This window comes from Microcaecilia unicolor, chromosome 3, assembly GCF_901765095.1.
Source record: "Microcaecilia unicolor chromosome 3, aMicUni1.1, whole genome shotgun sequence".
Lineage (NCBI taxonomy): Eukaryota > Metazoa > Chordata > Amphibia > Gymnophiona > Siphonopidae > Microcaecilia > Microcaecilia unicolor.
The window spans coordinates 223020015-223043919 of NC_044033.1; the positions used below are offsets into that span (position 1 = coordinate 223020015).

The 23905-nt window shown below is 40.3% G+C and overlaps 1 protein-coding gene across 1 annotated transcript; it reads left to right on the top strand.

The window, feature by feature from the left end:
* The first annotated feature begins 707 nt into the window (after nt 1-707).
* Nucleotides 708-20309, top strand: LOC115464400 (vomeronasal type-2 receptor 26-like). The gene is made up of 5 exons (XM_030194783.1): nt 708-833; nt 2829-3608; nt 9202-9429; nt 14044-14170; nt 19411-20309. Exons 1-5 carry the CDS (start codon nt 708-710, stop codon nt 20307-20309), a joined length of 2160 nt encoding a protein of 719 aa, XP_030050643.1.
* Nucleotides 20310-23905: the final 3596 nt, after the last annotated feature.

The following is a 23905-nucleotide window of genomic DNA, read 5'->3' on the forward strand; positions in this document are numbered from 1 at the left end:
CCATTAGATTGTAAGCTCCTTTGAGCAGGGACTGTCCTTCTTTGTTAAACTGTACAGCGCTGCGTAACCCTAGTAGCGCTTTAGAAGTGTTAAGTAGTAGTAGTAGTAATATCTCCACAATTTAGGTGTGAGCATTTACCCCAGCTCTGTCACTGATGTATGTGCACAAATAGGTAAATTCCCACTTGTACTAGTTTTCTATAAAGGAGGGCAGGCGACTACCAGTAGCCCTCCAGTCATCTATGTTCAGGGTCTGCTTTATAGAATTGCTTCTATAGTGGTGATATTCATCCTGTATATAGATAGTCTGTGCATTTAAGTTTAGGCATAAAACTATAAGGATAATGGCTGACAGCCTGAGATTAATCTGTATATTCAGTGTCACTGCCTAACCATATAGCAGTACTTAATATATTTATTTTTCAAACTCTGCAGCTGACTTTAAAAACACACATTGACCACTGGCTTTGAAAATAGTTCCACAGCTTTCTTTCCATCTTTCAGTGAGTGATTAATTGTCTGATCTTCATTATCCATACAGTTATTATGAAGAAAACTATTTTCACTACCTGGCATTTATTTCTGCAGTGGAGGAGATTAACAATAGCTCAGAGCTCTTACCCAACATCACCCTAGGGTTTCATCTTTATGAATCTTACCTCAATTCATTATTTGCATTTGGGGCTGCCATAAATATTTTTACCGGTATGGACATCTGGGTTCCTAATTATCGCTGCAAAACATCTGGCACATTGGCCGCTATCATTGAAGGCCTTCAATCAGAGGAATCAAGATGGATGTCCAATATGTTCAGGATGTACCACTATCCACAGGTAAAGGGACTAATCTGTTTTCTTTTACTGTATAATCCATTAGGAAAGAGTGAAGGATGGTGAACCTGTGATGCATCAGTTTGAATTAAAAAGACCATTGAGAGAAGGCAGTGTGGCTAATTGTATTTAGGTCTTCTTTTCAGTGCCTACGTTTCGCTTACCAAGGGGCCCTTTACTAAGCTGTGTTACAAAGTGGCATTAGAATGCTCTTGCATGGATTTTTCCTTTGTGCTAAGGTCAATTCTGTTCGCCGCATCTCAAAAAAGATATAGTGGAATTAGAAAAGGTGCAGAGAAGGGCGACAAAAATGATAAAGGGGATGGGACAACTTCCCCATGAGGAAAAGCTAAAGTGGCTAGGGCTCTTCAGCTTGGAGAAAAGGCGGCTGAGGGGAGATATGATAGAGGTCTTTAAAATAATGAGTGGAGTTGAACGGGTAGATGTGAAACGTCTGTTTACACCTTCCAAAAATACTAGGACTAGGGGGCATGCGATGAAACTACAATGTAGTAAATTTAAAACCAACAAGGTGTAATTCAACTCTGGAATTCATTGCCAGAGAATGTGGTAAAGGCGGTCAGCTTTGCGGTGTTTAGAAAAGGTGTGGCCGGCTTCCTAAAGGAAAAGTCTATAGACCATTATTAAATGGACTTGGGGAAAATCCAATATTTCTGGCATAAGCAGTATTAAATATTTTGTACTTTTTTGGGATCTTGCCAGGTATTTGTGATCTGGATTGGCCACTGTTGGAAACAGGATGATGGGCTTGATGGACTTTTACCACAGTCATAACATGGCCTTTTTCAAATTTTTGCATTAATGACCATGCGTTGTTGTTGTCATTAATGTGCAGCATTTAAAAAATTAGGATTTAAGAACTCACATGCAACTGGCTTGGCCACTGTTTGGAAAACAGGATACTGGGCTAGATGGACCATTGATCTGACCCAGTATGGCTATTCTTATGTTCTTATGCTATTCCCACGCTAATCAATAAGGAGGGACTTCAAAAAATAGCAGTAAAATTTTGGGGCTGATAAAAGTGAGAACTATGCACAGACAGTGGATAAAGCGGTCTCTCAGATTCTCAAACCAGATGTACCCAGGATGCAGGACCTCACACCGGTGCAAGCTGGAACAGGCATCCACCTCAATGCCTGATGTCAGACGGCAGTGCATAAAGCGGTCTCACAAGTTCTCCCTAATTTGCAGGTTCTTTTACCAAGCTGCGGTAAAAAAGGCCCAGCACTAGAGGCGGGCCCCAGGTACAAAAGGCTGAATATAGCCATGGCCATGTCTTAAGACTGCTCTTACTGTGTGCCCATGCGAGGGGAATCATTTCCTTCCGCCCACTGAAGTGGCTGTAAGGGCCCCCGCACTAGCCCAGCGATAACCGAATACCATGTGGCACTGCCCAATTATTTCTGTGTTAGCGCTGCTAAAAAATACTGCCCTATTTTCCCCAGCATGGGAAATGGCATGCATTGGGGTTGGAGCTATCACTGCTGCTCCTGTTGGGCCGATGTAGCTCCAGATTTGCATGGGGTAAGCCCATGGTGGGCTTACTGCCGCTTTGTAAAAGGACTCCTTAAGTTCCTAACATTTAACCTAGTTTTAGTGAAATATAAAATCCTAATGTTTCTTCTGAAAAATCAACTAAATATAGGAGCTTAAAAACTTATAGAAATTATTTGAAATGTGATCTCAACGTGGCAAAGATGATAATGCATTAACTATTCTCTTTCCTATCTATATGTTCCATCTTTGCTTATATCCTACGATGTCAATTTTAATGTTCTATTTCGTATTGTGTTGACATTGTAAGCAGTATACTATGCCATACTTTGTTATTTGAATATTTTACTGCTGTAATTGTCTGTTGCTCATGTTTGATTTATTCTGTGAATAAATCTGTGAATTCTTTGAAAAGGGCGGAAAATTAATCCTACTAAATATATAAATATTATAATTAATTAATTCTTTTTTTTTTTACAGATCAGTTTCACCTCACAGAGTCTTTTATTGAGTGACACATTTAAGTTTCCTTTTTTCTACCGGACTGTCCCCAGTGAACTGCACCTTTGTGCTGGGATTGTCAGCTTATTGAAGCATTTTGGTTGGACCTGGGTTGGTATCATTGCATCTGATGATGAAAATAGCCTGAGGATGCTTCAAATCCTGAGAGAAGGGATTGAGCAAAACGGTGGCTGCGTTGCATTCATAGAAACCTTCAGTGGAAGCAATTTAATGACATTGGAGAAAATACCTAAAAGAGTAATGGACATGCCATCAATTAAAGTGATCATTCTCTGTTCTAATGAAGAAAATATATTCTATCTACTCCTTCTTGTGTTTATCCCTGGGAAGATATGGATCACCAAAACTGAACTGAAATTTCCCTTGGAAGCTAAAGAAAAACTTAATATAACGAACACCAACTTGTCATTTGCAATTGTAAAGAAAAAGATACCAAGCTTTACAAAATTTATCCAGGAGGTGAACTTTAGCCTGCTTCCAAGTGATTATAACACTGAGCTGTGGTGGACAGGCCTGTGTGACAGCCAGTGTCCAAAAAACATGAAAAGATCCTGCAGTCCTGATGTAAAATTGTCGTATGTTCTACCCTGTAACACCAACTACATTGGGAAGAGCGTTAGTGTATATAACGCTGTATACGCCTTGGCACACGCACTGCATGACATGCTCATGTCTGGCTCTAGAAACACCACAAGGACTACAGAAATGTGGAAATTATATGATTACTTGCCATGGAAGGTAACATCATTTGTTGTGTTGTTCAGAAGAAAGAAAAAGTGAGACAAAATAAAATGTGAAAGGAAAGACTTTGAGGAAAAGGAGACTGTCCAGCTTATAATCGAAAGAGAAAAACGCCTATATATCGACCCAAATCGGGAGATGATCGTGTTTGTCTCATGGGCGCCCAAATCGGTATAATCGAAAGCCGATTTTGGGCGTTTCCAACTGCACTCCATCGCGGAAATGAATAAAGTTGACGGGGGCGTGGTGGAGGCAGGACTGGGGCGTGGTTATCAGCCAAGGAGAAATGGGCGTCTTTAGCTGATAATCGAAAAAAAGGCGTTTTTATCGCGATTTTGGGTCACTTTTTTTGGACCCTTTTTTTCACGAACAAGTCCCAAAAAAGTGCCAACTGCCCAAATAGTAGTAACATTCCATGCTACCATTCCTGGGGCAAGCAGTGACTTCCCCATGTCTGTCTCAATAACAGACTGAACTTTTCTTTCAGGAACTTTTCCAAACCTTTTTTAAACCAGATATGTTAACCGATTTGACCACATCCACTGGCAATGAGTACCAGAGCTTAACTATTTGCCAGGTGAAAAAAAATTTCCTCCTATTTGTTTTAAAAGTATTTCCATGTAACTTCATTGAGTGTCCCCCTAATCTTTGTACTTTTTAAAAGAGTAAAGTTATCAATAGAAATCAAACAAAATAAAACATGGAAAAGAAAATAAGATGATACCTTTTTTATTGGACATAACTTAATACATTTCTTGATTAGCTTTCGAAGGTTGCCCTTCTTCGTCAGATCGGAAATAAGCAAATGTGCTAGCTGACAGTGTATATAAGTGAGAACATTCAAGCATTGCTATGACAGTCTGACAGGGTGGGAGGATGGGGGTGGGTAGGAAGTATGCATGGGGACATCAAAGCATATCATTGGTATTCTAACAGGGTGGGTGTGGATAGGTGAGGGGAGGGTGATCAACCGAGACATACAGCTTTATGGTTTATAATGGGCTAGGAACCCTAGGTCCTTGTTAAGTCCTTTCTGTTGGGTGTTAAAATATTCAATCATTCTGACTTCAAAGGTCTTACGTTCTTGTATGGTTTTAAAGTTACCTTTGAGGATTCTCACTGTGAAGTCACTGGTGCAGTGTCCTGGTCTTGTAAAATGTTGCCCAACAGGCGTGGGAACTCTGCTGGCACCAGCATTGTTTATATGATGTCTATGTAAATTGAATCTTGTCTTAAGCATCTGGCCTGTTTCTCCAATATAGCATCCTTCATTACATTTTTTACACTGAATGATATATACCACATTGGAAGATGAGCAAGTGAAAGATCCCTTTATGTTGAATATCTTTCCTTTGTGGATGACTTTGGGGTCCTGTGAAATATTTTGGCATAGTTTGCAACTGGATAAATTGCAGGGAAGTGTGCCCTTCTGTTCCTTTTCAGTCTGTGAAGGAAGTTTACTTCTGATTAGCTTGTGTTTTAAATTGGGTGGCTGTCGGAAGGCCAGTACTGGTGGGGATGGGAATATCTCTTTCAGTAATTCATCCTCCTGGAGTATAGGTTGTAGATCTCTTATGATTTTCCTCAGTTTTTCCAGCTCTGGATTGTATGTCACTACCAGGGGGATTCTGTCTGTGGCTTTTTTCTCCTTGTACTGTAGCAGATTCTCCCTGGGTGTTTTGAGGGAGGAGGCAATATTCTTGGAGATTATTTTGGGGTTGTAGCCCTTCTGTTTGAAGGATTCAGTCAGGGTTTTAAGGTGTCTGTCTCTGTCCCCTGGGTCAGAGCAGATACGGTGGTATCTTGTGGCTTGGCTGTAGATGATGGATCTTTTTGTATGTGAAGGATGGAAGCTGGAGTTGTGGAGATAGCTACATCTGTCTGTGGGTTTCTTGTATACAGATGTTTGTATACAGCCATCACTGATTGAGACCGTGGTGTCCAAAAAATTGACTTTTTCTGGGGAGTAGTCAATTTTGAATCTGATTGTAGGATGGTATGTATTGAATGCAGAATAAAATTGTTTCAGAGTTTCTTCACCCTCTGTCCAAATCATAAAAATGTCATCGATGTACCGGTAGTATTTTAGAGGTTTGGTCTGGTGTGTATTCAGAAATGTCTCTTCCAGCTCAGCCATAAAAAGGTTGGCATATTGGGGTGCTGTCCTGGTGCCCATCGCAGTGCCCATTATTTGCAGATAGATATCATTGTTAAAGTGGAAGTAGTTGTGAGTTAAGATGAATTTGACATCATTCCCAAAGGACTGAGGATCAAAAATCCTTTGGCTACTACTTACAATTCTGACTATGCAGAGAAACTCTGCAAACGCACTAGTCAGAAATTAAGAAATGAACTTATACATCAACTCTACAAGAAAAAAAGAATAATACAAACCCAAAGGGATGTAACCATGAGGAACATGGAGGAATTACATCCACACCTTGTGAACCAACTTAAAGAGGACCTACATAACATCCAGGGAGAAAAACAATACATTGCTATCCGCAATAAGGAAATAAAGCTATATTCTCTTCTTCAAAATCAAAGAGAGAGAAACTGCTTATCCTTGAATAGCTACAGCTCTGCAGAACCAACAGCTCCAGACACTTTGGAGACACTTGGATACACATCTGAGGCATGTGAAAATCAGAGCCCAAACAAACCAGGGAATACTGATCACACCTTTACAGATGCAAACCAAATGGGGATAATAAACCTCTCGAACCATCAATTATCACAACATGAGATCTCTGTGCTTTCCAAAGGGCTCTCATTCTGCCCATCGAATAACCTAGATAAAATCCAGCTATATTCAGACCTAGAAGAATTCTTCAGAAAAATGCGTCTTAAAGCACATTTCCACAATAGAGAGACATCAAATGATCCAAAATACAGCCTTAAACAGAAGAACACTTATTTCACCCCACAGGAGGGACAAAACTACAAACTGGATAACTACATAGAAAGTTTCAGACATAGGGTTAAATCACAACTCTCCAACAAACAAAAAAGAATTCTGTACAATCTTACCCCACCAGAAAGAGCGGCCATAAGAGCCCTACAAACTAACGAACGCATTATCATCAAACCCGCAGACAAAGGAGGCGCAGTGGTAATTATGGACATACAAAAATACATTGAAGAGGGGCACAAACAGCTCTCAGACAATAAATACTACAGGAAACTAACTGAGGACCCCACACAGGATTACACAAAACAGCTGAAAGACCTTATCAAAACATTTCCTACACAAGCGCAACCTCACCTGAAGAAACTCATACCAAATCAACCTTCCGTAGGCACATTTTACATGCTACCCAAGATCCACAAACTGGGAAACCCTGGCAGACCAATCATATCAGGTATTGGCACACTCACGGAAGAAATATCTGGATTCATAGAGGGAATTCTGAAACCTCTCGTACACAAAACTAACAGCTTCATACAAGACACCACAGACTTTCTGAATAAATTGAAAAATATCAAGCAACTACCACCTGACACCCTTCTGGTCACGATGGATGTAGAATCACTATACAGCAACATTCCACATGCGGATGGCATAGCTGCATGTGGAAGACTCCTAAAAAAATCCACACTGGACCATCAATACTCACCAGAAACTATCACAAAATTAATCAAATTCATCTTAACTCACAACTACTTCCACTTTAACAATGATATCTATCTGCAAATAATGGGCACTGCGATGGGCACCAGGACAGCACCCCAATATGCCAACCTTTTTATGGCTGAGCTGGAAGAGACATTTCTGAATACATACCAGACCAAACCTCTAAAATACTACCGGTACATCGATGACATTTTTATGATTTGGACAGAGGGTGAAGAAACTCTGAAACAATTTTATTCTGCATTCAATACATACCATCCTACAATCAGATTCAAAATTGACTACTCCCCAGAAAAAGTCAATTTTTTGGACACCACGGTCTCAATCAGTGATGGCTGTATACAAACATCTGTATACAAGAAACCCACAGACAGATGTAGCTATCTCCACAACTCCAGCTTCCATCCTTCACATACAAAAAGATCCATCATCTACAGCCAAGCCACAAGATACCACCGTATCTGCTCTGACCCAGGGGACAGAGACAGACACCTTAAAACCCTGACTGAATCCTTCAAACAGAAGGGCTACAACCCCAAAATAATCTCCAAGAATATTGCCTCCTCCCTCAAAACACCCAGGGAGAATCTGCTACAGTACAAGGAGAAAAAAGCCACAGACAGAATCCCCCTGGTAGTGACATACAATCCAGAGCTGGAAAAACTGAGGAAAATCATAAGAGATCTACAACCTATACTCCAGGAGGATGAATTACTGAAAGAGATATTCCCATCCCCACCAGTACTGGCCTTCCGACAGCCACCCAATTTAAAACACAAGCTAATCAGAAGTAAACTTCCTTCACAGACTGAAAAGGAACAGAAGGGCACACTTCCCTGCAATTTATCCAGTTGCAAACTATGCCAAAATATTTCACAGGACCCCAAAGTCATCCACAAAGGAAAGATATTCAACATAAAGGGATCTTTCACTTGCTCATCTTCCAATGTGGTATATATCATTCAGTGTAAAAAATGTAATGAAGGATGCTATATTGGAGAAACAGGCCAGATGCTTAAGACAAGATTCAATTTACATAGACATCATATAAACAATGCTGGTGCCAGCAGAGTTCCCACGCCTGTTGGGCAACATTTTACAAGACCAGGACACTGCACCAGTGACTTCACAGTGAGAATCCTCAAAGGTAACTTTAAAACCATACAAGAACGTAAGACCTTTGAAGTCAGAATGATTGAATATTTTAACACCCAACAGAAAGGACTTAACAAGGACCTAGGGTTCCTAGCCCATTATAAACCATAAAGCTGTATGTCTCGGTTGATCACCCTCCCCTCACCTATCCACACCCACCCTGTTAGAATACCAATGATATGCTTTGATGTCCCCATGCATACTTCCTACCCACCCCCATCCTCCCACCCTGTCAGACTGTCATAGCAATGCTTGAATGTTCTCACTTATATACACTGTCAGCTAGCACATTTGCTTATTTCCGATCTGATGAAGAAGGGCAACCTTCGAAAGCTAATCAAGAAATGTATTAAGTTATGTCCAATAAAAAAGGTATCATCTTATTTTCTTTTCCATGTTTTATTTTGTTTGATTTCTATTGATAACCTTAAGAGTGGACTAACACGGCTACCACACTCCTCTGCTAAAAGAGTAAAAAAATCAATTCACTTCTACTAGTGCAACACCACTCAGGATTTTGTAGACCTCAATCATATCTTTCCTCAGCTGTCTCTTTTCCAAACTGAAGAGTCTTAACCTTTGTAGCTTTTCCTCATATGAGAAGATTCCATCCCTTTTATCATTTTGGTTGCTGTTCTTTGAACCAATACCTAGAGATCTGCATCCAGTCTCTAAAATCTGGTAGACTGTGTATGGAAATATATATTAATAATAATAATTAAAATAAAGTTGAGCATAAATATGTTGACGTTGGCAGTTAACTTGACAAATAAAGTTCACTATTGAATTTCTAATTTTTAGCTTCATCATTATCTAAAGAATGTCCACTTTAAGAACAATCTAGATGAAGAAATCTTTTTTAATGAGAATAGAGAATTGAACACTGACTACAATATTATAAATCTGGTCTATCTACCCAAAGGAAAGCAGCATCGTGAAATTGTTGGAAGTTATAATCCTTTTGCTTCCCAAGGGCAGGATTTCATCATCAATGAGAAGGCAATCGTATGGGGCAGTACATTCACCCAGGTCAGATTTCAGAAATATTAGAAAATGAGGGAAGACACTGGACAATGTTGCATTGTGCATGTTTTTAACTGTATTATCACAATTTTACATGGTGCAAAAATAATAGAGCACTAGACCTTGCAAATAGTTTTGAATTGATAAAGGCATGAATATTTATGTTCAGAGAAAGCTGAGAATAAGAACAATTCTCGAAGCGGATATTAGAAAAGTTAAAAAAGAGAGTAGGTAACAGAGGAGAAGTTCCGTTTTCAATTGATTTATTTGTCTATGCAAAGACTTAGCTAGATAGACCAAACTCTATGAAAATTGCATCAGATATGTTGGTCTTTGTAGGATCTAAGGGGTAAGGTTTTGGATGTTTAAAGTAGTATAGAAGGAGGGTCTGGACTAAAGGGGATAGATTCACAAAGCATTGGCATGGTTTTAACCCATTTCTTATATCCAAGCAATGCTAAAATGGTTTCACTTCAGGTATTAACATTTAAAAATACGTTAATGCGGTAATTTGGTATTCCCTGGACAAGGGAAACTTTTCACCAGGTCTGAGGCAGCATAGTTCTTTGAGATCATTGTCTAACATCACCTTTTCTTTCTATTCAACCTGACTACCATTCTCTGGACTGCTTCATGTACCAAACAATCCCCTTCCTCAGCTTAACAATGGCTCCAACCTGACCATACCTGACCTAACCCTCCTTCCACTAACAATAAAAAATTGCCCTGGTGATCAAATGGCTCCCATCTCTCTCCTCGCTCCCATCCTCCATCTCCTCACACACAAATTCCCTGGTAGTCTAGTAGTCCTGAAGAGAGAAGCCCATTGTGTTATGGTAGCTGCAGTGGATAGTTGATCTCTTAGAAAGATTGCATAGCTTTTTTTTTTCAATAGCATGGACATGCATGACACACGGTGCATATGTCAACCATTGCACATGTACAACATTTTCAGGAGTGTACATTCTTTCTGAAATACTCTGTGCTCATTTTCGAAAGAGAAGGGTGCCCATCTTTCAACACAAATCGGAAGATGGGTATCCTTCTCTCAGGGTCGCCCAAATCGGCATAATCGAAAGCCAATTTTGGGCGCCCTCAACTGCTTTCCATCGTGTGGATGACCAAAGTTCCAGGGGGCTTGTCGGAAGCATAGTGAAGGCTGGACTGGGGTGTGCTTAACACATGGGCGTCCTTGGCCGATATTGGAAAAAAGAAGGGCATCCCTGACGAACACTTGGCCGACTTTACTTGGTCCTCTTTTTTTACGGAAAATAAACTGGATAAGGGACCTATACTATAACTATTCCACCACTTTAGTACCACAAAAACCTTCTTATAAGAATAGAAATATTTTTAATGCAAATTAATTATTTATTATTATCTCACTATCATTCATCTAGTACACATGAGATTATAGACCAACAATCTTATATAGATACAAAAGTATATTTCTCCCTGAGTTATTCCACTCTTAGAGTCCATGAAATGCAAAGTCCATTCCATTTGTATCTTATGCTTCCAAACGTCAAAATATAAGATGGTTATTTAATTTGACTTGAAGTAATCTTAATCTCTTCAGTTCCTTCTATAGTCAGTAAAAATCCTTTCTTTCAGCTCTACACAGTGCTGTGTTTCGCCAACAGTGTCCTCAGGAGCTGTTTAACACCAGATCGCCTCAGCGGTATTTCACTCCAATACATCCTTTATGTATACGTATAACAATTGCAATGGCTGTGAATGTAATATAATACAATATCAATCTCATATCCACTAGCTTAAACAATCTTGAACAATATATATCAAACTTGTATACTTACAATTACAAAGGATTCATCATAATGCTCATTGACACAACCTCTCAGACAAGAGACCCATAAGGTGGGTCCAGCTTGTGGTCATCTAGTCAGTGAGAAACAAACGTTCATATCCATCAAACTACTACTCATTCATTATATACCTTCACAGGAAACCACCCAACACAGCTGTTATTACTTCATTGTTGGGTTTAATTACTGTTGTTAAATACTAAATTACTTCTGTCCATTCAACATCTTTGTTCAGCCCATACGGAGAGAACGTTTTCCAGGTGAAAATAATTCTTTGTTCAGTAATTAACAATCTCTGACGTATATCACCACCTCTTATCCCCAAATCTATTTTAATTAAGATAGAAAATCTCAAATCATCTAATGTGTGATTCTTGTCTTGCCAATGCTGTACCAAAGGCGCCTCTACATTTCCTCTTCTGATATTACTAAGATGTTCCCCCATTCTGATTTTCCTCTTAGTTTGACCAACATACCACAGATTACACGGGCACACTATTACATATATTATTCCTTCTGTATTACAATCTCCTAGGCATTTCAAATAAAATGATCTATTCATTACTTGATTATAAATTCTATCTCTTTCCAATGCCTGGCTACAATAACAACATTTCTGACACGGTTTAAACCCTAATTCTAAAGTTACATTTTCTTTAAACTGTTTAGTAACTGACATCAATTCTCCCAGGTTTTTATTCCTACGATATGCAAAAGTGGGTTGTTCATTAAATATAGGATGAATTTGTAAAACATTCCAATGACGTAATATCAGTTTACATAATTGCATTGTATGAACTGAATAAGGGAGAACACCAAGCCTCAAAAATGTGCCCTAAATGACCAGATGACCACAGGAGGGAATCGAGGATGACCTCCCCTTACTCCCCCAGTGGTCACTAACCCCTCCCACCATAAAAAAATGTTTTTAATATTTTTTCCAGCCTCATATATCATACCCAGCTCCATGACAGCAGTATGCAGGTCCCTGGAGCAGTTTTAGTGGGTACTGCAGTGCACTTCAGGTAGGCAGACCCAGGCAAATACCCCCCTACCTGTTAAACTTGTGGTGGTAAATGTGAGCCCTCCAAAACCCACCACAAACCCACTGTACCCACATCTAGGTGCCCCCCTTCATCCCTAAGGGCTATGGTAGTGGTGTACAGTTGTGGGGAGTGGGGTTTGGGGGGATCAGCACACAAGGTAAGGGAGCTATGCACCTGGGAGCTTTTTCTGAAGTACACTGCAGTGCCCCCTTGAGTGCCCGGTTGGTGTCTTGGCATGTCAGGGGGACCAGTGCACTACGAATGCTGGCTCCTCCCATGACCAAAGGGCTTGGATTTGGTCATTTTTGAGGTGGGCATCCTTGGGTTTCATTATCGCCGAAAATAGGGGACGACCATCTCTAAGATTGACCTAAATGTGGAGATTTGGGCGCCCATCTTGTTTCGATAATATGGGTTTCCCCGCCCCTTCATGGGAAGTCCTGCGAGGACACCCTCAGGAAAACTTGGGCACCCTGTTCGATCATGCCCCTCCACGCCTTCTTTGCAGATTGTGCCCATTCTTTGGAAAGAGGGTACACTATTTTAAAAAACACGTACACAGTATGTTTTGAGCTGCCCATCCCTACAGAGAGTTGAAGGGGAGGAGGAGGAGGAGAATATCATGAAACTAGACAGTTGCTGTTGGCGTCTGCCTAATTCTTGTCACTGTTATAAGTACTGAAATTTTAAGGAAAGTTACCAGTTCAGAACTGTAACTTGGGACTGTTCTGAATTATTGAAATGAAGAAGGGTGCAGCATGAGTGGATATGAACAGCTTAGTAAGAAGGGGCTTTAATTTTAAATATAACTGTCACAAAATGCCTAGCCACCCACCTGGGGTTACAACACTGCCACTTAGAGGGTCTATCTCCAGCACAGCTCAGTTCCACCTGCACCTGTCACTTGTGCTCTACACTACCACCCTCCTCCTAATCAATGGGTCACAACCACTTCTGGGCAAGTCTCCCGCTCTCAAGTTATCCCCAGTGATTTCTAGGTTACTGAAGACCCACTTCCAGTTGTCCCACAGTGCCCAGAAAGCACTCACAGACCTAACACACAAACCACCAGGATTCTTTATCAGTCCAGGCAAGCAGGGTGAACAAACAATTGTATTTATTCTCATTAGAATATTGAACAGTGGACAGAAAATTGCAATCAGCAAATAATAACAGGTAACTGAAAATATGGATCAGTTATAAGACTATTTACTTACTAGAAAGTACCTAGGGAGAGCAGGACATATCGCTGATCACAAGTTATCAAATATAGCTGTTTTACAGGGCTTCAGCAAAGAGCCTTCTCTCTCTCTCTTCTTCTGGGCTGAGACTGGGGAAAAAACAGTATAATACAAATGAAAAAAGCTTCTGGGCCAATCAGAGTCCAGTCAGGAAGTTTTGAAAGTATACTGCAGACTGCCTTTCCAAAAGGCTTAAACAAAGAGAATAGCCGTGGATCTGCAGCAGCTTTGAAACATAAACATGCACCACCTGCTGGACAAAATAGAGAAATACACTGCAGGAAATACCCAGTACATTTTACAAGCATTTTACACACTGCTCTGTCACAGTAACCTGTAAAATAAGAAAGATCAATACACATGACACTTCCACTTCAAGCTAAATTTCAGATTCCAGATGCTTGAAAGCATGAATTGTTCCATAGGTGGACAGATATAGCAACCTGCATTTTAACAATCATTGGTGAAGGTTATGTCAAATTACCCAGATTTTCTTTCAATATTCAGACACCTCCTCAAGCCAAATGCAGTGAGAGCTGCCCTCCTGGCTTTATGAAATTAACCAGGAAAGGAGAGCCCATCTGCTGCTTTGACTGTATTCCGTGTCCACAGGGAGAAATCTCCAACCAAAGTGGTGAGTGATACCATGTGACATGTCAGTGACTGTGGGTTATTTGCTATGGTGCTCATTTCCAGAAGAGAAAAACTTCTCAAAAGTGGCACAAAGTGGTAGAATGGACCCTTTTCTCACCAAAATATTTAAATCATGATTTTCAAAACTCAGAATTGGGATGTTTCATTCTGCAGTTCATCTAAATAGCAAGGGGCATTACCAACTTATTTGACCAAAACATTTTCACAATTGACAACATTTCATTCCCCATTGTCAATAATCTGAAAATTCTAGGTATAATAATAGACAAACATTTAACATTTGATACTCAAGTTTTCTCAGTAATCACAAAATCTTTCAGGTCTCTTTGGAAACTAAAAAGTATCAGACCCTATTTCTCATCAGAAATATTCAGACTATTAGTACAATCATTAACATTATCCCAATTAGATTATTGAAATGCCATATATGCTGGCAGTAAGGAGTACCTGTTGAAAAAACTCCAAACAGCTCAAAACACTGCAGCCAGGTTCATATACAAAATCTCTTGTTTTGAAAGAGCCTTCCCTTTATTAATCAAATTACACTGGCTTCCCATCAAAGCAAGAATCATCTTCAAATTATGTACCTTTATTTTTCAAATCCTAAATGGCACAACTCCAGACTATATGATACCATTAATAAACTTACCTCAAAGAAACCCTAAATATGAGGCAAGAAACTATCTCAGACTACACCTCCCAAATTTAAAAAAAGTGATCTACAAAACTGTCCACTCTGCAGACTTCACTTACCTAGGAACCAAATGGTAGAACTCCTTACCACCCAAAATAAGAAATATACTTGATTTCGCAAAATCCTCAAATCGTTCCTATTCAAACAAACCCTCACAAAGAACGACCATATCTCAAACAATTAAATATTACCTGAATTGGTTATTACTCTATTTACCATTAACTTTCTCTTTGCTTCACGTACAATTTCTCATTCATAACAGATTTTCTAAATGTTAAACATCCATAGCTATCCCAGTATGTTTATGATACTATATTACTTTCTTATGCATTATTTTTGGTTTTGTATCCAATAGTGTTTCTTGTAAACCACATTGAACTCAAACTTGTTTGGGATAAGGTGGGATATAAATGTCATAAATAAATAAGTACAGTAGGTTTTCTCTGTTCCTGGAAGGTTCACTATATGAAAAGGCCTATGTGGGATTTGTACTTGGATCCCTTTATGTGAAGTCCACTGCACTGACCACTAGGCTGCCTCTCTGCACTGCTGGGATATCTGTGTGGTCAGTTCACTAGGAATGCTGCCAGACAGACCTCCCTATGGCTTGTTTTTCTCTGTATTTTCCTGGGACTTTTTTTTTTGTGTGTGTGTTGAGTGTGAAAACATCTAGCTCAAAGCAATATTCGAACCAGAAATTTAGATGTTTTTCCTTGTTCACTTATGCCTGTGTGCTAGACATTGGATTGAAATATTTTTAGCAAAACTTCTCCATTCAGACACGGATGCCATATTGAAAATGCCCCTCCACAGCTCAGTAGTATGCAAAAAATTGTGGAAAATAAGAAATCTGTATAGACCATTTTTCTTCATGGGATAAGCATCTTTCTTATTTTATAGTTTCAGGAAAATTGCCCTAGATAATAATTCCCACAAGACAGGACTTAACAAAGATCTGAGTTTTTTTAATCCCAATATAAACTATAAAATTATTCTGCTTTGTCACCCTCTTATCAACCATCCATCTCTCCCTGTCTCTCCCCCCTCCCAGATCTCCTTGTTTCTCACCTAACCCACCCCTCCCTCTTCCTGTGAGACTGTATTGGAATGCTTTTGATATCTGTCAACATTTGCTTATTTCTGATCTGAAGAAGAAGGGTTACCTTCGAAAGCTAATAAAAAATGTATTGTCAGTCCGATACAAAAGGTAGCATTTTATTTTATTTTCTCTGTTTTGTTTTATTTCTATTTATTAACTTGTCATTGGGAATTAAATTTAAGAAGGATAATAACATGAAGGTCCAGTGGGGTGAAAATGGAAATAACGCTAGAAATTTTTATTGAAATAATTTTGAAAGTATGCAACAGTCATCCAATAGAAAAAAACAATAAAAATATTCAAGAAGCATAAGATATGCATAGAAAAAAGCCAGAACTCAACTGGCGTCTAGAACAAGTCAAAGAGGATGAGAATGAGTGCCTGCATCAGAGGATAAAATGGTAGATAAATGCTGACAGTTCTGTAATCCTGACAACAATAGCAAGAGGCAGTCACTGTCTTTTGATTTGTATGTTGTTTAGTCATAGAAGCCCCTATTGCTAGAGAACTCAAACAGTAATATTGAACTGCTACTTACTACTACTTAACATTTCTAAGGCGCTACTAGGGTTACACAGCACTGTACAATTTAACATGGAAGGACAGTCCCTGCTCAAGGAGCTTACAATCTAAGAGACAAATGTACAGTCAAACTGATAGGTCAGGCAGATTGGGGCAGTCTATATGTTCGAAAGGTTAGGTTCCGAAAGCAGCATTGAAGAGGTGAGCTTTAAGCAAGGATTTGAAGATGGATAGGGAGGGAGCTTGGCGTAGGGGTTCAGGAAGATTGTTCCAGGCATAGGGTGAGGCAAGGTAAAATGGGCGGAGCCTGGAGTTGGTGGAGAAGGGTAATATTGAACTGTGCTGTTTAAAGTCAACTGCAGTACTCTTGTTTTCTTTTCTTTTACTTTTATCTATTTACAAAACTATATATATATATAGCAGTTTACAGCCAAAACCATAATTAACCATCAATTTAACTCATTCCACTACCAACATCTTTTCACATTTATTGCAAATATACTCCCAGAAACAAAGGCCTACTTAGCCAAAAGCATCAATAACTCAGCTCAGATGAATACATGATAGGATCAAAATGCCTTCTGGAAAATCAAATGATTTTGTTCCTGGCACAGCTCCAGGGGGACATTTTTGAATTGCACAGCAACAACACAACTCAAGTCCCTTTATATTCCAGCTGAACCATCAGGAAGGATGGTTCAGTAGAAGATCCTGCTATGAGGATTGCAGATCCTGTTGACCACTATCATTCAGGGGGGGGTCTTTTACTAAGCTGCGGTAACATTTTTAGGGTGCACTAGATATAGGAATATATGGGTGTCTTTAGCATTTAGCGTGTGCTAAAAATGCTACAGCGACTTAATAAAAGAACCCCTCAAAGCCTTACTTACCAAACTAAAAGTTTAAACTGTTTCCTCCTTTTTATTTGAAGCCAATTCAAATCCTTCAAAGTAGGAGGCACATGATCCCTAGCCTTCTTATTCATCAACGTTTTTGTGGTTGAAGTCTGCAACAGCTGCAACTGATGTAGGGACTCAATGGTATTCCTTGGTTCAAAGAATTACAGTAATACAGCCTGGTGGTAACTGACACATGAAAACTGAAGCTTCTGTAAGTTGTCTAAACTGCAGAGAAGATCTGGGTTGTACCGCCAAATCATGCAACAAGTACCAAAGCATGATTATCAATATGAAAGGCCACTGAAAGTAGTCTATCACTTCTACTGATATTTAACATTTCCAATTTATCTGGATTCATGTTTTGTCTAGCCTTAGCCAATCATACTGCAGTGATAAGTGGCAGAAGTAGACAAATTACCCTGTCTATACTTTTTGGGGTTAATTTAATAAAGTTAGTATATATATATATATATATATATATATATATACATACACACACACACCAATACATGAGCGATAAATGGCACTTAAAAAAATCAGTGCTGATGGATTCTATATATGGCGTGCAGAGTAGCAACTAAAATAACTTTGGAGCTGTCCTCATACCCTCAGTGGTAACTAGAACAATTTTGGAGCAGTTCTGATACCCTCATGCTGAGCTCCCTATTGCATCTAGAGCTTCGATGCCAAATCCATACTTCTAATATTGGTGATCAGACACCATTCCTATCACTGTAACTTTTAACATCAAAAATCATAACTCTAGCAATAGCATGCAAGCATGACATCAGAAGCAAATCATTGGAATGCATTGGCAACCTTGATTAAGACTCACATCAGTGCTGACACCATCAGCACATGGTGTGGTACAATCAATAACACTACTCCCACGTCTTTGAAAGGCAAGTCTTTCCTCCCGGCCTTCCTTTCAATTTTTCTAAGGATCACTCATATCTATTAAAGTGGGAAATGGCAAGTAAAGGAAAGAATTTCCTCTTGCAGTACTATCCCTTCTTTTTCCATGCAGATCCAAGTTTTCAATTGAATTCTTCAACCACTTATCATCACTAATTAGACTTAATGGGAATATATGCGTACTTCTATCTAGGCGTATTATTGCACAGGCAAAATGGGGATGCGGTCATGGAAGCAGCTTAGGTGTATCTGTGCCATCAATTAAATGTATGTGCATTGTTAAAGAATTCAGGCCTTTGCATGTAGATTTAAGCACAAGCATTTACACCAGCTTTTCACTAGCGTAGAAGCCACACATAAATCTATACACATCCACCCAGTCTAAAAGTAAAAAACAGCATCTGAATCTAAGACACGCCTAGATATAATGTGTCATATATAGAATCTGGTCCAGTGCTTATTTAGGTGCCATTTAGAGAATAGTGCTTCGTGCCAAGATTCACAACTATATGACCATTTCCACCCAAAAAACTTGCTATAAATCCCTGTCTCTAAATTAGGCACAGATCTCCTTTATTGCATAATAATAGGCAAAAGTTAAAGGAACACCTCTGATCCTCCCATGACCCTCCCATGGCCAGCCCCCTTTTTGGACACACTTACCAGTCAATGCCACTGAATATCAGCAGACAGCCCTGCAAAAATGAATTAACCATCCAGAAGCCTTTTATAGCTGGTTAAATCATTTTGAATATCAATCTTACAGTGTTAATGTTGCTCATTTTCTAGCAAATAGATGAAAACAAAAGAAAGAAAAGGAGTAAGATATAGAGGAAACAATAGCAGCTATGTGTTTTTTATTTAGTGAGATGAATTGAAATTATTCTTGGCAAATTGTCTATGTACATACTGATTCTGATTTGTAATTGGTTGATGTACATCAAAACTACTTCACTATTCTAAACATCAGGATATTATAGAGCAATATTATCTGCTGTAGTCTGAAGTATAGAGAGTTAACTTAATGTCCATGCACTATCCGAAAACCAATGCTGTTTATGAGATATTGAGACAATATTTATCTTCCTCAGATATGGACAACTGTATGAAATGTCGAGAGGACCATTGGTCCAATCATAAGAGAGACACCTGTATCCCAAAACTGATAATTTTCCTGTCCTATGAAGAAGCTCTAGGGATGGCTTTGACTACCAGCAGCATTTTCTTCTCGCTTATCAATGCAATCATTCTGGGAATCTTTATTCATTACAGAGACACACCTATTGTGAGAGCCAATAACCGAGACATCAGCTATATCCTCCTCATCTCCATTATGATCTGCTTTCTAAGCTCCTTAATGTTCATTGGCCGTCCTGAACCCATGACCTGCATTCTCCGCAACACCACCTTTGGGATGACTTTCTCTATCTCACTCTCTTCCATACTGGCAAAAACCATCACAGTGGTTATGGCCTTTCATGCAACCAAGCCTGGAAGCAAGCTCCGGAAATGGATGGGTTGCAGAATCTCATATATTATAATACTTTCTTGCTCTCTTTTTCAATGTGTCCTCTGTCTCATCTGGTTGTTTACTGCTCCCCCATTCTCATATCTTAATATGCAATCAGAAACTGGTTCAATACTAATTGAATGTAATGAAGGATCAATGATCGCATTTTACTGTGTTCTGGGTTTCCTAGGATTTCTGGCTTCTATCAGCTTCAGCACTGCATTCTTATCAAGAAATCTTCCTGACAGTTTCAATGAGGCCAAGTACATTACTTTTAGCATGCTGGTGTTCTGCAGTGTTTGGATAACGTTTATCCCTACATATCTGAGCACAAGAGGAAAATACATGGTAGCAGTGGAGATATTTGCCATACAAGCTTCCAGTGCTGGACTTCTGGGATGTATCTTTATGCCCAAATGTTGCATTATCCTTTTGAGGCCTGACATGAATAGCAGGAAATATCTAACAAAAAACAACTGACATTAATGGTTATTTTTATTGCCGTGGAAGTTAAAAGTGTGCTAATTCTAATTTGTGGAACTATCTTTGATTTGGATCTTTAATTCATATACCCACCTGCTTACAAAGCAGCACTAACAGCTGCCATGCAATAATGCTGACACAACCCATTTAAAGTGAATGGGCTGTATCGGCATTAGCAGCACAGCTTAGTAAATAGGGTGGATAATAATTAATTCTCAGGTTTTTCTAAAAAATGTTATGTATCTATCTATCTATCTATCTATATATATATATATATATATATAAAGAGAGAGAGAGAAATATCCCGGCATCGGGTTTCTACTTTCACCCTCTTGCAGATTTCAGCCTCTTCTCTTACCTCAGTCTCACTCCTTCTCATCCCTTGAAGTCCATTCCATCCGCTTATTCAACCCGCTGCCACTCTGAATTGCAGTCATTTACCGACCCCCAATAAGTCCCTTTCTTCTTTCCTCACTGACTTCGATGCCTGGCTCTCCGTTTTTCTTGAACCTTCATCTCCGTCCCTCATTCTTGGTGACTTCAACATTCACGTTGATAATTCCTCTGATTCTTCTGCTTCCCAATTCCTTGCCTTAGTGTCCTCATTCAATCTTCAGTTGTGTCCTCTGCACCCACTCACCAAAATGGTCACTATCTTGACCTTATCCTCTCCTCTAACTGCATTCCCTCCAGCTTCTGTTCCTCAGATCTCCCCCTTTCTGACCATCACCTATTAACCTTCACACTTAAGCACCCTCCTCTCCGATCCCACCCAATCTCAATCCCCACATATAGAAGTCTTCAGGCTATTGACCCCCCTTACTCTATCTTCTTATGTCTCTAACCTTTTCTCTACCGCCACTCTAAGTCTGTCAATGAAGCTGTTTCCTCCTATGATACTATTCTCTCCTCTGCACTGGACACTCTTGCCCCTCCCATGCCTCGTCCTACTAGGTGTACCAAACCCCAGCCTTGGCTGACCTCTAAAATCCACTACTTTTGTTCCTGTGCCCGCTCTACTGAACGCTCTTGGTTTAAATCCCGCACCCTTGCTGACTTCATTCATTTTAAATTCATGCTTAACTCCTTCCAGTCTGCCCTTTCACTTGCCAAACAGGATTACTTCACCCAATTGACAAATTTCCTTGGTTCAAACCCTCGACTTCTCTTTGGCACACTGAACTCTCTTCTCAAGGTACCTCCACCCCCAATTCCCCCATCTCTTTCTCCTCAGACCCTAGCTGAGCACTTCCACGATAAAATCCGTAAGATTAACCTTGAATTTTCATCCAAACCCTCCCCACCTCTCTCTCCCTTAGTCCTCACCCCTACTCTCCTTCCTCTCCTTCTTTTTCCTTCTTCTCTGAAGTGTCTATTGAGGAAACTGCCCTTCTTCTTCCTCCTCTAAATGTACTACCTGTTCCTCTGATCCCATCCCCACTTATCTACTTAACACTATCTCTCCTACTTCTTTCACTCTCCACTGCAACTGTTCCTATGACCTTCAAACATGCTGTGGTCACTCCACTCCTTAAAAAAACCTCTCACTTGGTGCTACCTGTCTCTCCAACTATCGCCCCATCTCCCTTCTCCCTTTCCTTTCCAAATTACTGGAACGTGTCGTTCACCGCCGTTGTCTTGACTTTCTTTCTTCGCAACCTATTCTTGACCCACTCCAATCTGGTTTTCCTCCTTCTCACTCTAGTGAAACTGCACTTACCAAAGTCTCTAATGACCTACTACTGGCTAAATCCAGAGGTCTCTATTCTATCTTTATCCTTCTTGACCTATCTGCTGCTTTCGACACTGTTGACCACACTATACTGGATATGCTGTCCTCGCATGGATTCCAGGGCCCTGTTCTTTCCTGGTTCTCCTCTTACCTCTTGCTTCATTCTTTCAGTGTTCACTCTGGTGGATCCTCTTCAACTTCCATCCCGCTTTCTGTTGGTGTGCCTCAGGGTTCTGTTCTTGGACCCCTCCTCTTCTCCATCTATACCTCTTCCCTTGGTACCCTGATTTCATCCCATGGCTTCCAGTACCATCTTTACGCTGATGACTCTCAGATCTACCTCTCCACACCTGAAATCTCAACCTCGATCCAGGACAAAATCTCAGCCTGCTTGTCTGACATTGCTGCTTGGATGTCTCAACGCCATCTAAAGCTCAACATGACCAAAACTGAACTTCTCATTTTTCCCCCTGAACCCACCTCCCCTCTTCCCCCTTTCTCTATCTCTGTTAATGGCTCTCACATCCTCCCTGTCTCCTTGGCTCGTAACCTTGGAGTCATCTTTGATTCCTCTCTCTCCTTCTCTGCCCATATTCAATAGATCGCCAAAACCTGTCACTTCTTTATCTACAATATTAGCAAAATCCCCCCCTTCCTTTCTGAATACGCTGCCAGAACCCTTATCCATACCCTTGTCGCCTCTCGCTTGGAGTATTGCAATTTACTTCTCACTGATCTTCTGCTCAGCCATCTCTCTTCTCTCCAATCTGTCCAAAATTCTGCGGCATGACTTGTTTTCCGCCAGAATCATTATACCCACACTAGCCCGCTCCTCAAGTCACTTCACTGGCTCCCTGTCCGCTTCTGCATTCAGTTTAAACTTCTCATACTGACCTTTAAATGCATCCACTCTGCAGCCCCCCATTATCTCTCCGCTCTCATCTCTCCCTACATTCCTCCCCGTGAACTCCACTCACTGCACAAGTCTCTCTTGTCATCCTCCTTCTCCTCCACTGCTAACTCCAGACTTTGCTCCTTTTCTCTCGCGGCACCTTATGCCTGGAATAGACTTCCTGGACCTATACATCTAGCTCCATCTCTACCTGTTTTCAAATCTAAGCTGAAAACCCACCTTTTCACTGCTGCTTTTAGCTCCTAGCCACAATTGCCCTCCCCTTGTCCCTTCCTCCCTTCTCACCCATTACTTCCCTCACCCGTAACTGTCTTGTCTGTCTGTATTATTTAGATTGTAAGCTCTTTCGAGCAGAGACTGTCTCTTTGTGTCAGGTGTTCAGCACTGCGTGCGTCTGGTAGCACTATACCAATGCTAATAATAATAGATCAAAATCTATCATATATCCCTTATTTTGGAATGTTCCCCTGAATAACACCTTTGAGTGCTGCTAAAAATGGGCAGATTAGGAGCAATATGGGGAGTGGCCTTAGGGATAAGCCCTTGGTTATGAGGATGCCTTTAATATTGAATCCCAGCACCTGCATCCCTCAGCGACCTAATTTAGGACAGCTCAAAAGCTGTCTTAAATTAGACTGCCGAGAGATGCAGGTGCTGGCATGAAATATTGGCCGGCACCTGATTAACATTTTAAATGTATTTTCATTGCCATGATCCCCCTATAAGCCCCTTTCCATCCTTCCCACTCTCCTTCCCTTCAGCCCGAACCATGTATAAAGCAAGCACCTCCCCCCCAAACTGCCATGAGAGGTCACAGCAGCCATGAGAGGCCACAAGCTGCTATGAGAGGTCACAGCAGCCATTTTCTCAGCCCACTTCTTCAGAACTTAGTACAAGAACAGTGCTGGGCAGACTTCTATGCTCTGTGCCCTGAGAATGGCAAGGACA